At 30.4% G+C, this 17,001-nt stretch overlaps 1 protein-coding gene across 1 annotated transcript in view; it reads left to right on the top strand.

Annotated features, from left to right (window-relative positions):
- The window catches only part of Smp_014820 (hypothetical protein), a gene marked incomplete at its 3' end in the record, with an annotated part of 27,916 nt that extends 10,918 nt beyond the window's left edge, over positions 1-16,998 (top strand). Inside the window, exons 3-4 of the mRNA XM_018795739.1 lie at positions 14,500-14,552; positions 16,936-16,998. Of these exons, the coding sequence (XP_018650021.1) occupies positions 14,500-14,552; positions 16,936-16,998 (116 nt within the window). The remainder of the gene's footprint in view (positions 1-14,499; positions 14,553-16,935) is intronic.
- Positions 16,999-17,001: the final 3 nt, after the last annotated feature.

The raw sequence follows: 17,001 nt of genomic DNA, 5'->3' as shown, positions 1-17,001 counted from the left end.
CCCCCCCCCCCCCCCTCCCCCCCCCCCCCCCCCCCCCAGTCCGCCTACCTGCCCCGCCGCAGTCAGCCGACCTGACGTTCCCCGACCAGGCACCCCGCCCCACTGACTTATACTGGAAAGAGTAGCTTTTACAATTATTACATATACATTGAAATGGATAAATTCAAGGTATATATATATTTAATTAGATTATTTAAAATTACAGTATATTCATTAAAAGACTATTTGAATAGAAATAAAACAAAACTGTTTGTTAATAGAACTTTCGTCTAAATTAGAGCGAATAGTTTCGCAGTATTTGGGCACCAAGTTGATGTAGGACATAAAAATAGGAATAATATATTTGTAAAATCTCAGCGAAATATCTTATTTCCTTGAAAAAGCTTGGACCAGATTGCCAAGTGAAACGTTGGATTTACTTCAAATTCATTTGCTGAGATTTTACAAATATATTATTCCTATTTAATGTTTGCTAATAGTTTTTTTGTTTTACAAATTACTAGAATATATTGATATTTTGAAGAAATTTATAAATTAGTTGATATAGTAATAATATGAATGAATCAAAATAAATATGGATAAGATTTGGTATAGTGATCATATTTGATTTGATCATTTTGAATAAATTGAGCATTGGCTAGATTATTATAAATAATTAATATGTTTGTAATATCCCAATGAATAGAAAAATTAGATTTCCTGACGTTTCGTCACTTAGTGTATTCTCTGAAGAAGTGGCTTGCACTGAGTCACGAAACGTCAGAAAATTTAATTTTTCTACTCATTGGGATATTACAAATATATTACCTTATTTGTATTTTTATTTTGTTCATATTCTGTTATGTTTACTTATTTCAATGAATGATATCAATTGATGTATAAACTTACTTAATGTTGACACATAGATACTAATTATTTCTAATATGAATAGTTTTATTTTAATGAGTACCCTATAGTTTTAAATGATCTAATTAATATGCCTTAGACTTCTTCATTCTTTTAAATTAACAATTTCATTAAATATATATGAAATTTAATGAAAAATTTATTGGAAAGAAAATATTTGTTTATTCCTTATTTATTTTGTATTTCAACATAATAAATTCACTTGCATATATAATCAACATTAAATAGAAGAAGACTAACCATGAATACGTACATATTTGATTATTTTAAATTTCCGTAAATCCTACTAGTACAATTGTAGTGTGGTCTACTTATATCCATATAAGTAGTATATAGTGATGGTCAGACATAGAATGTATTTTGGCAAAAGACCAATAAGGAAAGAACTGAAATGAAGCGCAATTAGTAGGAAAATGCATGAACAACGGAATTAGTGAAGATGAACTGATATTTACAGAAGGAACAGTGAAGATTGAGACAATTGGTCGTTATTTTGCAAACTAACTGTTCACTGTATGGTTATCAGAATTTAGTGGGATGGTCTGTAATTTGTGCCTTAATACATTTGATTGTCTCCAGTCGTGTTCTCATTCATCACACTATCATCAGTAAATTTAACCACTAAAATCAAAGTAGATATGTAAATAATAAATATATTTTTGTTATATCCCAATGAGTAAAAAAATTGTATTTCTGATGTTTCGAGACTTAATATGGGCCATTTCATTAGAGCAAATAAATAACTGGCATTAGATTAACACAAGTTCTACTATTTAAATTTGTATTAATTTAATGTTGGTTATTTATTCACTCCGAAGAAGTAGGTTACATGATGTCATGAAATATCAAAAATACAATTTTTCTACTTATTGGGATATAATGAAAATATATTTATTGTTAACTCACTACCCAATGCTCAATTTATTTGAGACTATCAAGTTCAACCTTGATAATGCATGATAATGACAATTTACTGTAACTGATAATTCATTAAAAAAGAACTTTGTTGATGTCCTTATCAATTATTTTGTAATTACTGGTACAATTTGTTTTATCTTCAAAAAAAATTGTATGATGAGTAAATGTTATGCAGTTAGTCGTAACCACATTGATTTTTACACACAGATACACATACACAACACATTAATAATATAAATAAGTAGTAATAAAAAAAGGTTTACTCATAGACATCATTTCTTTACGTAGTAATTATTACCAGTTAACCTATTATTATTATTTGTGTTTTTTTTGATTGTTATTTTTAGAAATTACTTAATGATTATTTTATTTCGAAAATAATAATAATTACACAATGTTCTACTATTTAAATCATTTATGGTGTTAGTGCAAAACGACACAAGAAGTTATCAGTAAAATAGCCTTGAGGAAACAATCATGGTATTTTTTGTCGTTGTTGATTTTAGTAGTATTAGTCTATATGATGATAATGATTATAGTGCTTCTTTTTTCAGTATGGTGTTGTGGGGATTGTTCAGTTTTTGATTGAGATCATGAATTGATCAATGTTAGAGCACCATTGAAAACACAGAAGCACTGAATGACTTTTTCGTCCTAGTATGGGACTCAGCAGTGCACATCCACGACCCCGCACGCGAGATCCGAACCAAAGACCTTCGGTCTTGAGCGCGAACGCCTAATATCTAGACCACTGAGTCTGCATACAACGGTGTTGCTGTTTAATCTCAACTAATCTAACATTGATCGATTCATGGTCTCAATCAAAAACTTCTTCTTTTATTATCATTATTGACGATGATTAGATTTAACGAATATTGGTAATATTCTTATCATGTACTTATTAATGCCTAACTTTAAAGGGAATTCAGAATGGTTAGTGACAGGTTAGATTCACTCAAGTTAAATAATAACTCATTAATGATATAAGATAATATATTACGTTATATTACAGGTTGACACGAATTGACAAAGTAAGCCCTGTGAATCTCAGTTCAATGATAAAATGATTAAGCTCTTGCCACAAGATTCAAATGTTTATGCTAATTCTATGGATTTGTGTATTAGCAAGAAGCCAGCAACAAGAATGAAACAACTATCCTCTGATTGTTTTGTTCTCCAATTTGAACTAATTTCCACAAATCCTCCTTTAGCCGAAAAGCATTTCTGTTCTTAAGAATAACAGTTATACTAATGAAAAATAAGAATACTTCAACTTTAAAATAGCTTCAACGTTACTCAACTGATTCCCTTTCTTTTCTATTTCACTTGTACTATAATCCTAAACAAACCAGTCATAAATAAAGACTAAGGGATCTGGAACAAATGTGAACTGGTCCAAGATGCCATATTCCAAAAGGAAATCAGTGAAATGAAAATCAAAAGAATGAAATTTATTATGTCAATAATAATGAAAAAGATTAAGTTAAAAGGCATTCACTACTGATAGTAATAATATACATATATTTGTTTATTAACCTGCATTTCATAATTGATTGAGCTATTACCCATACCAAGAGGATCAAGAAGTAAACACCGTAAATCTTACTAAAATTATAATGTTTCCAAAAATATTTACGAATCAGGAATTAATAACATTTACAATGATCCTTATACTTTTCATAACAAATAAAACATAAAATTATTATTCACTCAGATACATAGATGAATAGGATCATAATGGAATGAAACAGTACTTAGAGCTCTGTTTAATCCATGTAGTTTAATTATTGATAGAATAGCTTCGTACATTTGACGAAATATGCTTAGACATCTGCAATCAGTACAAGCCTGTGTGTTTTATAAACTCCTAAAGCTAATAATTTGCACTAGGAAAATGCGAGTTAACATACTAAAATATCAATTACGCTAATGAATTATCAATAAGAGTGATCTTATCTTTTTAATTACAAAAGCGGTATGGTTAGTTTACATCTAAGGGGTCGAGAGATGAAAAGATAAAGATTAATAGATATCTGTAGAACGGCAGTAATAAAGACGGTGATAACTCTATAATCTAGAAAGAAAGCTATCACAATTCCGATTGCAGTTTCAAGTATCGATCAAATTCCAGCTAATGACAATAAAAACCTTATGACTGAGTGCTTAAGGAATATTTGACTTCTCAGAACGATTGCATTTTACACTCCTGGATAAAACACAATGTCAAAACGAGTAAAAGTAAACACGAAACAAAGAAACGCAAATAGAAATTGTCAATTATTCATCAGAAATTCACTTCTCCATCTGTGATAGGTCTCACGAGCATCAGATACAACTCACGCAAATAACCACATCGAGAAATTAACAACTGTAGGTCTTCCTTCCTTATATCTATTATTAAGAAAAATATTCGTACAACAACATCTGTCTATGTAAGTCAGAAAATCTAAATAGTCTCCATATATATTGTTGTATCCACATACTGGTTGTTAATGGATGTCATTTCATAGATTTCATGTCATAAGTGAATGCTATCAATTGATATCGATGTCCATATAAAAGTCAGACAACTTACTGATTGGAAGTAAAATATATGAATTTCTATATATAGAACACTTTCCCTTTTTGAAACAAAGAAAGTCGTCAGAAGCATTGATGGATTTTGTTAAGTGTGTTGAAAGTGTACAAACTCCGTAGTTTCACTGACTTTCTATTGTGGGCTATTCGTTTGTCTAACCTATTTCGTGACAGGCTGAAGCAAAGATATCTCAAGGTCATTTTAAGTCGCTAAAATTTGTGCATACGGTATAAATTTACTGAAATGACAATCACTTGGTCACCAAATAAAAACTCGATCGGTTGTGTCATACGTAACATAATATAGATAAAGTGACATTAACTGATTATATAAAACTACTGTTCGATATCTGTCACTATAAGTAATAGGAGATGAACACAGCTATGGTAAAATACCCCCCACACCTCGCTGAATCCCTAGATGATAAATAAAACCTAAATGTCTCTTTCAATAAATGACTCAGAATTCAATAAATCTAAATATCTTACACTTTTTAGTTCTTTAACCCTTGCTTTAACCAAAGGAATAATCAACAAACTGAAATATGAAATTATGTAAAAACAAACTGTAAATTATTATCTAAGATACTAATTTAAATTAATAGTTAAAATAATACACATCTTTTATTGATCATATATGATATCTATGTACGTGTACTAAATCTAAATGTATTTTATTGAAATATATACATAATAAATAAATATATATTCTAATATAAGTCATTGGTTATTTGTGCCAATAACACCATCATTTATAGTTTGTTACCCACTACAATAAGTATAGATATTGTGGTTGTTATTTTCGGCTTATATTTGCCTTGTTCGTGCTTTTTTCTTTCTTGATTCATGTAATACATTTGTATATCTATTTGTTTGTTTGCTTTATCTTTATGAAAATAAAGATTTGTTTTTATTGTTGTTAACGGTGATGACCTTCACCTGGATTATTTTTTTAGATTTCTTTCTACTGTTCTTTTCTGTTGACATTCAATGTATAAGTCCGTAAGTAATAAGTCTTGGGTATTATTATCATTATAAGTGGAACTGCATACATTTAGAATTAATGTGAAATTATTACTGTTTTCTTACACATATACATGCATTTTCTTGCTTTCACTCACCAGCCCCATCCTTCCCCGTAAATACACATTCACAACTTTACTTTTCGTTTTATGAACGTTTTTTTTATTTTTGTTTAAAGGGGAAGATCTTATTCGTTATTAGTTTATTTTGCTGCCACTACTTCACAAAGTATAAACTGATGATCTGTTTTTTTTGTGGATGTTAACTATAAGAACAATCACGGTAATTTACTATTTTTAAAATAGATGAGCATAAGCAATGAGTGATAAGTATGAAAATAAAACTCACTGTCGCAGAATTCACCTCTCTCGACATTTATTTCACATTGATTTATCGGCACAGAGAGTTTAGAGATAAATATTCTGTACTCTTTTAACCTGGATAACCTTCAGTTTGATAGTGCACCGATTATTTATAAGCAGTGCATCATAATATGCTGAGGTGAATATAGGTACAGAGTCTTTTTTGTTATATTCAATATCTCATTTTCATTTGAAGATTTGCTCTGTTGTAAATTAGGGTAACTTAAGTAATAATTTCTGTAATTATTTGTTGTCGATTTTATGACGAGGAAAACATTCTCATGTTTTTTGTAAATGTGAAATCGATTATCTGAAACGATGTCAGTCACATGTCTAAAAGATAATTTGTTTCAAAAAGAACAAACTACTACCATACGCTCACCCTCTCCAGGTAACAGACGTCAAATAATAGAACAAGTTAAATGAGTAGGAAGTTTTTTAATGAAAATTACAAACTTATAGAAAATATCTCGCAGCAAATGTTCTAAGTTCATTTTCCGGCTAGCTCATAAGTGATCACTTCAAAGAACAACCGTTCTAGGACGAAACAGCTGTCAATTGTTCCTTGCTTTTCAATAGTTGTGCAAACAGGATCGGTTGGTGATGTAAACCAAGGAAAAATATAACTCCTTAATTATAATAAGATATAGTTTTTACAAGCCACTCCTTGTCCTATAAAACGGAATATAGATGAGTCGTTTTATTTTGTATACACCGCACTGATAAGCATTTGTTTAATTGTATGTGTCAGTAACGTTTCCATAACATAAAATGAATAGAAGGTAGTTGTATGTACTAGTTCATTCTAGGCACACATAAAGTATTAACTGTTCAACCATTAAAATAGTCATCCAGTTCTTTAAATAACGATGATCTAATTTTAAAAAGTATTTTCTGATATTTAAAATGAATGTGACAATTTAAACTTTTATTGTCTGATTTTTAAAAAGCTGTTTGTTACAATGAAATATTCGATTTTTATAATGATAATTACAACCATTTCATTAAATTAAAGAGGTAACACACTATAAGAAGTTGAAAATTATCAGAAGGGGTTTTGTGGATATTATAGTAATTTTGATAGTTGAGATCATGAATCAATTGAAGCTAGACCAACATGGAAAACCTGGAAACACTGGATTGCTGTTTCGTCCTATTATGAGACTCCTCAGCAGTGCGCATCCATGATCCCGCCTCGCGAGATTCTAGTCCAGGACCTATCAATTTCGCGTGCGAGCGCTTAACCACTAGACCAGTGAGCCGGCATCCAACGGTGTTAATGTCTAACTTCAGGTTGAAAATTAACAGAGTAAAAAGCACAACAAAATCTTAAGTACATTATATTAGTCCAGTGAAAAATACTTAGAATTCATATTAAACTATCAAATGTTCAGTTTTTCCTGTTAATTATTAATAGTTATCAAAAATATTTAATACAGATGTGGCGATTTAAGAATCACTTCTCCAATTTAATTAAACAATATCACACTTGACTTAAAAAAACTCAAAAGAGTAGTCACTGACTGCTTGATTCTAAATATAAGAATGGATGCTTATATATACATAAATATAGTCGATTTTTATTGGTCATATTATTTAGTACATAGATTAGTGAATAGTTATCAACTATACTCATTAAATCTTTTGAAAATATACATTCCTTAGTATCCCTTATTGATTATGTTAGATATAATGCCTTACGAAGACTCATTTATTTCGAATACACACATTTGAATGTTTTATGATTGAAATAATCCCAAAAAAATTCCACCGCAACAGTTCTAATGTATATTCATTAACATTACGCTTTGATTAAGATATTTTCATCATCATCACTTGCACAAACCTTAATGCGCTTGAATATAAAAATAATGTTTCTGTATAATTGAATTAAATTCGACGGTGTAAATAGTTTATTGTCAATGATTTCTTGAATGTTTCATTTAAAGAATGAAAACTAATCAGGAAAGTTACGTTGATATAATAAAATAGAGAAGAAATATCCTTCAAATTACTGATTTTTTTAAAACAAATTTATAGAAGAAGCCAATGTTGAATTGTATTGAACAAAGGTTTTTTTAAAATCTTATCTTAAAAACATCCCCAGTGATTGTTTCAGTTAGTTTCACTATATTAGTGAGTTTTAGTTCAATGATGTAAACCAAAATACGTACATTGTTGTATCTGAAAATGATCAACTTATGTAGATACAAACAATATCGGATTATCCATTCAGGAGGTCCATATTCTTACAGATACTGATCAATTGATGACTGGATGTGAATAAAGTGGAAATAATTTGGATGATATTCGCTCATTTTGTTAATGATTTGATGGGTATAACTTTTTTTGTTGTATTTTCTTTACAAACATTTTCATTGTCTAATCCTCTTGGAATAATTATCATACTAATTCATTGAATATTATCAGGCTGTAAAGGGAACTTATTATCTATTAACTTTATGGCATTATTCCAGTCATGAATATTGGATCCAATATCTATTTCTGTGTTTTGTCTAGGCAACTTACTTCAATTAGTATTTAAGATGCATTCATTAGACAATTAAAAAAAAAACTTACAACAATTAAGTGTAAAAATTTTTATGCATTTGCAGATTGTAAGTTTTAGTGCTAGAATCTTCATGTACGGCAATTATAGAAACATACAAATAAGTGAATAAATTAATAAAAAAGAATAACTTTTGCAAGCAAGTACAATGATAAAAATTTACTTTGATTATACAACTCTCTGCGAAGTTCTGAATTGTAGGTAGAAAATGAAGACTTTGTTTTACTGGAATATGTATTTATGTAACTACTATAACTGTCTTATAACTTAAACATGAATGCTTTATATTATATGAAACACCGTTACTTATTAAACCGAAATTCTATATGGGGAATGATGTGTCGTAATGAGAAGTTTAAAAATATCAATTTTTAATGTACATTATACATGAATTATCATAAAAATAACCATTAAATAATATAATTCTCTCGAAAATAGTTAATATGTGAACCTGAAACTAACAACGATAAAGTAGATAACTATTTCACTTATATATTCAAAAAATAAAATAAGCAGATCAAAAACAAGATAAGTTACCAATTATTTTGACTCATTTATCTAAACATAACATTCATTCTCGATTAAGATCATTTCAAGAAAACGAGAAACTTATAATTAAATCTCTATTTGAAATCAGTATTACTCCTTTAAAAAGGGTGGTTAAACATTCAAGATATATTTTTAAAAAACTAAAGCATTTAGTCAGAAGGGGTTTTTGTGGAGATTTAGTATTTGCATAGATGAATGGTTGAAGTTAGACATTAACACCATTGGATACCGGCTCAGTGGTCTATCGGTTAAGTGCTCTGGCGCGAGACTGGTAGGTCCTGGATTCAAATCTCACGAGGCGAGGTCGTAGATACACACTTCTGAGGAGTCCCATAATAGGACGAAAAGGCCGTCCAGTGCTTTCAGGTTTTCCTTGATGATCTAGCTTCAATTGACTCATGCTTTCAACTAAAGCATTTAAACCTATTCATAAAATAAAATGTATTAAAACAAGTGTAGAAAAAGAAGAAAACATCATACAGAATTCGTCATGAAAAAAACGAGTCAACTCTTAGTACTGCAATGATATATATATTTTTTCTTCTTGATTCAATCTAATATCAACTATGTCTAGACTGATAATGAACTTTGCGAATGTTTGGTGGTGAAAAGAGATGATTACATTATAAAACTTAAACTTTGTTGTTATACAAATAAATTAGTAATTATTGTACTTGACTTTTAATGAATAATATAAAAAAAATATTAATTATATGTTAACTTTTTTTTCTTTTTTCATGTATTTTAATTGAATTAAACAAAAGAGAATAGATTTAGTGTAACGTTTTTGGCTATTCACGTTTCATTTAAAGATTTTTATATAGATTTACTAAATGTGCAAGTTTTAATTATCAAGGAATGACCGCTGTCAAAAATCAGAAAGTATTGTATTGTTGTTTCCTTATAGTATGAAACTGATTACTAGGGTGTATTCACGATTACACAAAAGATCTAAACCCTAACCATCAAGTTTATATTGCAAGTTTACTGAAATCGGAAATGTGAACGATTAGATGTCAACGTAATGATCCATCTATTAAGTTGCTCTCCGAGAAACTTAGAAGTCATGAGGATAGATTCTTTGTAACATAGTGGGTGCACATGGCAGATATAGCTGCTTGTTATTCACATTTAACTTTGTTTTCAACCAGTATGAAGGAAAGTAAAAGTTCTACAAACTGAACTGAAAATTAATGTATTTAGATATAGATTCAGCCACTTTCTTCATTTAGTATGATTTTACAGTAGAGAAAACCAATACAACCAATACTTTAATCTATCGTTACTTGAAATAGATATGAGTACATTCAGTCTTTTGCACACATTAGTAGACCTATGTATATGTGTGCATATATACATATGTACTTACAATGGTCTGTACACCTTATTATGATCTCCATGAATTATGAAACTAGAAAATAACAAAAAGAAATCAGTAAATTATAAAAATAAAAGTTAAAAAACATTGTGACAAATAAAATGTACTAAATTCACAAAGGTCATATGAAATAAATAATACTACTCAATAGATGTGTGCTAATGTGTAAGTGTTTGCCTGTATTTATATGTGGATGACTGTGTGTGTATGTGCTAATACTGTTATCCATACAGTAACAGTACTCTGTCACTCAATCAAATGAACCTTACGTACATAAACTACAGCATTTGGTTTAACTTACAATCAATTAGGTCATTTTAAATCATTTCACTACAATTAAAATAGATAAACAAAATGTACTGAAAGTAATTAAGATGACAATGTGCTGCTTATGTCCAATGTTTACTCAGATTATCCTCTCTCATAGATAATTTGTACTTAGGTGTTTTGTAGCTTTCAAAAACATAGCTTCTTGTAGCAACTGCCTAACTTTTTAACCAGCAAGTAGTCTAAATTGCTATGATTGTTGGTTATAAATGATTACCGACCTCCTGTATTGATACAGAACACTGAATGTATGTAGTCTTTTGCGCCTTCACGTATCTAGCTTACTTTTCAGAGAAATATTAATGAAGCATCGTCTTTGCACAATACTCCTTCAGAACATTTGTGACTGAGAAAACAGCTCAAGAAAATTGTCTGAAAGTTGATAGGGCTTAACCAAAAACTCAGAAGGACCGACTGCAGCACCGACCGAGAAAGCTGTGCTGATGATTACGATTTTCTGAGAAGAGTCAGCATTGATGATATATTGCGGCTATGCAAGTACGATATCGATTCTGGCTTCTGAAATCTTCCAGGCATATTTGGTAGCATTAAAATCAATAAAGTACAAGTTCACTGTCACCCAGGATATAAAGACATCCAGCTAACAACTTTAAAACTAAATGAAATCCCTATCTAGGATTCCACTCAACTCCATATTGAGGCAATCTACACGGGATGGTTGAGTAGCAACAGAAACTGATCAGTTGGAGTTCTTCATATCAACAACCTGAAATTATGAACCCGTGCTAATGACTTTCTTATGTGATGGACGTGAAAGCTTCTGATAATTATAAAATAGGTTTCATCACCATTATGTATTACCAGGAGATAGAAAGATAAAAAACTCAACTTGATAATATATATTTTATTGATAGTATTACGCTCAGAATCCTTGATGCACCTCACATTAATTCTAAACTTAAACAGAAATAAAACACTTTGTACAAAAAGCCTTCAGAGTAGTCAATATGCGTTAGATTAGCGCTCAAATAATGTGATCGGATATGGTACATAGAAGCTCCGACCACTCGGTAGCTATGTTTTTAATCGAACGAATGAGAAGAACAACTTTGGTAAGTGTAACCGACTTATTAACCAAAATCACAGACCATTCACTTTGATGCAATACCAAATATTGCAGTACAACAGCAAATAAGTACTAGCAATGATGGACAGTTCCAAAGACTACGATAATACTTTAGTAAGGAATGTCTTTGATATAACTGATCCTACTACTGTTAATCGTCATTCACCCAATATAGTTTTGTCCTACAGTAGAGAAAATGGAATTTTATTCGACCAAACTTAGAAAGTTACCAATAGTTCCAGTATGATTACTACACTGATAATATCATCTGAAATACTATCATGTTGAACTAATTTGAATTCAAACTCTGATTTCCGTAATTCAGATTTTATGTATAAAACAGCAAACAGAAGATCTTATAAACATTTAAATAATATTTTAAAGTTGTTTTATATCACGAATCGATATCAGCCTGGGAGTCATAGTAAATTAGAAATTATTGGACAGCTATTTTAACTTATTTTATGAGCTTATCGAGGATGAACAAGCAAGATTTCATTATGGATCAAATTTGTCCCTTCCCTAAATTAGTAATTAAAATACCTATCTATATTTCAACTAGTACCTACCGATTTAATGAAATAATATGTGTTACTAGAGAACTTGTTGATTGTTGAATGAATGAAGGAACCATATATTGTACATTTAAAGTTAAATACTTTCAGACATCTATCTACCTAAAGACATACATGATCGAAAGAAATACAAACGTGTAATGATCTATTTTTTAGAATTAGATATATGGTTTATTTTACCGAAAATATTTAATTAAATTCCAGGATAGTTTTCATCACGAAAAGGTATGGTCATTCATAAAAACTGTTTGAAAAATTCTGGTTAATTGACTGAGTAGTGTTGCATCTTCACAAAATACTGATAATACTAATGGTTTGATTCTGGGACGACCTCGTGTTTTAATTAAAAACAAACTGTTATCCTGCTACTAGTCTGACTATTTATTGCAACTGCGAAGAAATTGCTACTTATTACAATGGAACAAAACTAATATGGCTCAGTGTATGGAGGAAATTATTACTGCAGATAAATTTTTAAGACACAACTATATGTTTTAATATGATGGGAATTTTTCAGCGATAAATTTTTATTTAGGAACAAACCACTGATTTCACAACTAGTTTAACAACTGATCAAAGTGGTCCCAACAATTACAATCAGATATCTATCGTTTTGAATATTCGCCCAAGATATATATATATATATAATTGTATCTGTGTATAAATTATTTCACTATACTGTTTACGTGTAATCAGTTAACTTAAAGTAAATGGTACTTTTAATAAATTTATATTGTCTAATGGGTAAACAGAGTTGATCGGAGAAATAAAATGCATTTGCACTATACATTTCGAACAATCTGACCACATAAATGTCTACCATGTCGCTTATGTAAGAAAATCAATAAGGGTCAATTAAATAAAATTTCGAATGAATATAAAGTGACCACTGGAAGTAAAGGAGAGAAAAAAAATTAATATAATATAAGAAGAATATAATATCATGCCACCCTAAACAGTAAAATGGTTCATAGATTACCAGGGCAGATTCAACGTTACGAAAAATCGTTTTATGTACACATAAAGGACTCTTGAATTAGCGAATGGCCAAGGCTTCAGTAAACTAAATATTTGTCCTTGATCTTTTTTATACAACTCTCTGAAAACTGTAATAAAGTCCATTTTACGGCCTGTCTCAAATATACGTTTTGCTATCGATGAACATGATTTTTTACTTCCTATCTTTATTGGAGTTTTCGATACTAACTAACGTTAAATCCATTTAGACATATGTTTCATAATCTGTCAATTTTCTCTAAAAAAATCGTCATGTTTTATTTGCTTGTTTACTCTCGAAATCTCCACAACCCCATACTGAAAAACCATATGATCGACATTTCGTATTAGTTTCAGTTTTCCTATATTTCCAATAAATTTAACGAAATTATAAAATCCTATATATCCTAGTAAAATTATGGTTTAATCAGTATTATGTGGTATCATGGGTTCTTAGATGGAACAAATTAGGTTTCTTCTGTAAAGTATACTTATCCAATTTTACTCGATCATAGACTTTAATGAAGCACACATTTATTCAGTTATGAGCCACATGTTAATATGAACATGTAGGGACACTACTTGATTGGTTGAAAGTAGTGTCCATTAACTACTGCACCATATTTTATACTTTTAATTTGTGTACGTTGGCCTTGCTATCTTCAGTAGTGTTATTATGATTGCGTTTACATCAATCTGATGGTACATAAACTATATGTATCATTTTGTTTAAGTGTGATGAGAAAGAAAAGTACAAACACTGGTGATAAGGGATTCTTCATAAACATAAAAATAATTAGAATAATTTATCATCTATATTTTAGATGAAAGAGTTTAATGGAGACTAATCTTCAGACGGTATTCATCATAGATTGATCTCATTTAAGATACGACTGGAAACCATGAAGAACTGAACAGCTATTTCGTCCTAGTATGACTCCCCCCATATACCGCAAAGTCAAATTTGACCATCAGGACAAGTTAATTTCACCTAACCAGGTTGTTATAAACATTTAGCTTTAAATGATTCAGTCTTCCAGGCACCAAAAACACAAGTTACTGATGATGAAGCGAAAATGACACCTTACCATTGACTCCACTCCATTCATTACTAGACACTTAAGTATTAAATTGGAGAAACTAAGCATTGAAAAGTTTGGAAACTTATACTTATATATTCATGCATTTCTAATGAGCAAATAATTATGTTTCCGTTTTTAATTTTCATTTAGGCATTGGCGCTTGTGGTGCAGAACATATGGAAGGAATCGCTTATCCGAATGAAGTATGTTTCAATTGTTGAGTAAAGTTCATTGATTTTCTTAGAAACACTATAATCCATTAATTTAACTAGTTTAATTTCAGTATTTACTAATAATTTATATAATTCACTGATTTACATTCAGTTTTTAATCAGCATGTCAAACCAATATCAAAGTGAGAATCTTCAATGCGAATGTCAAGACAGTTAGTTCTACTGTATGGAGCTAAAACGTGGAGAACTACTACAAGCATCATCAAGAAGGTTAAATTATTCATAAATAGCTGTCTTCGCAAAATACTCAACATTCACTGACCGGATACCATCAACAACAGCTTTCTGTGGGAGAGGACAAACCAGCTTCCAGCTCAATAGGAATTTAGGAAAAGACGTTTGTAGTGGATCGGACATACATGGAGGAAATCATGAAACTGCATCACGAGGCAATCCCTAACTTGGAATCCGGAAGGGAAACGGAAAAGAGGAAGGCCAAAAAACACATTACGCCGGGAAATAGAAGTAGATATGAAAAGGATGAATAGCAACTGGAAAGAACTGGAAAGGATTGTCCAGGAAAGGGTTGGATGGAGAGTGAGAACTATGCTCTCCCGCGAGGGGTAACAGGCATGATTAAGTGAGTAAGTATGATGGAATACAGTATCCACCAGCTCTAAATAAAAAAATAAATTACTACCAGAAACCAACAAGCTACTGATTACTAGAAGATGGGTCGTACAAAGTGCAAATAATGATCCAACCATTTTCGGCATTTACATTGAGTATCTGTCTCTGGATTAAACGAAATATTTTGTCTGCCTCTCAATAATCATACCTCAATAAATACATTATTTTATGATTTAAAAGGCTTGAAAAAGGCTAGTCTATCAAACAAGCTAAGTGAAGTTATTAGTTTAATTTCCAGGAAATAACTTTACGAAATGAGTAGGGTCAGTTCATCATTATTTAAAATAGCTATCCCATCAAAGTTTTAAATGAATTATATTATCCACAAGATAATTTGCTTTTTGGTTATTTATTCAACTGATGTTCGCCAAATGGTATCAAGAAAGTAAATGAGATCAAATTATCATGTACGAATTGTACTCAATGCATTTTATGCTAAATTAGTGGTCTTCGGATATTACATCGACAAAGAAATTGCTAATAATAACAGCTTTCTTGCTAGTAACTATCCTTAGGAAGGAGTTCATGGTATTCTAAGAGTACGCTTTGGTAAGTGGCAAAATCTACGTTGGTGATAAAATAGTACCTCACAGATAATATTGGATGAAGATCAAACTACATCACCACTCATTTGCAGTAAAAAATCAAAACCGTTTCATTTCAAACTAGAGAATTAAAGATATCTTGCTGAGCGCGAAACGTAAAAGTTCAGAGTTCAAATAAAACAGAATTTATGGGTAAACCTGTGCCATAAGGATAGGTTTTAGTCTTTCCTTAAAATTAACCTATTGCAAAACAGGGGAAATAAATGATGAGTTCGTAACAAAAATGATTTAAATTACAAAACATGTACACTTTCAACACACTTAAAAAACTCCATCAATGCTTCTGACGACTTTCTTTGTTTAAAAAAGGGAAAGTGTTCTATATACAGAAACTCATATACTTTACTTCTAATCAGTAAGCTGTCTGACTTTTATATGGACATCGATATCGATTGTTAGCATTCAGTTCTGACATACAGTCTATGGAATGACGTCTGTTAACAATCAGTTTGTGGATACAACAATATATATGGAGACTATTTAGATTTTCTGACTTACATAGACAGATGTTGTTGTATGAATATTTTTCTTAATAATAGATATAAGGAAGGAAGACCTACAGTTGTTAATTTCTCGATGTGGTTATTTGCGTCAGTTGTATCTGGTGCTCGTGAGACCTATCACAGATGGAGAAGTGAATTTCTGATGAATAATCGGCCATTTCTATTTGCGTTTCTTTGTTTCGTGTTTACTTTTACTCGTTTTGACATTGTGTTTTATCCAGGAGTGTAAAATGCAATCGTTCTGAGAAGTCAAAAATTCTTAAAGTATTCACTTATGATTTTCGCATTGTTGCTAGCTGGAATGAGTTCAATATTCAACATTATTTTTGTTTAATCTACCACGACGTTGAGATTCTCTCGTAGACTCCAAGCTGTTTGCCTTCAAAGTAAAGCTTTGTCAAACAGAACTTAAGCATACTCTTAATCTCAATATTTCCAAAGTTTTTGTTTTTTTTAACATAATCAGTCCTAAATTTGTTGTGTTTTGAAAATTTTTATTCCACAGATTTTGTAAGACTCATTGCATAATACTGTTTGAAAGACTTTTAGACTTTAAGAGATTAGGACTAAACTAGCATTATTTTACGATTTACTTTTCTCTTTTTTATTTGACAGGAACTCATTTGTACAGGATTTAACGATTTCGACAATATCGATATTTCAGATATGAGTACTTAGTGT

This window comes from Schistosoma mansoni, chromosome 2 (genome assembly GCF_000237925.1).
Source record: "Schistosoma mansoni strain Puerto Rico chromosome 2, complete genome".
Taxonomy (NCBI): Eukaryota; Metazoa; Platyhelminthes; class Trematoda; order Strigeidida; family Schistosomatidae; genus Schistosoma; species Schistosoma mansoni.
Note: the sequence above shows the minus strand (reverse complement) of the source record. Positions and strands in the feature narration are given on the sequence as shown.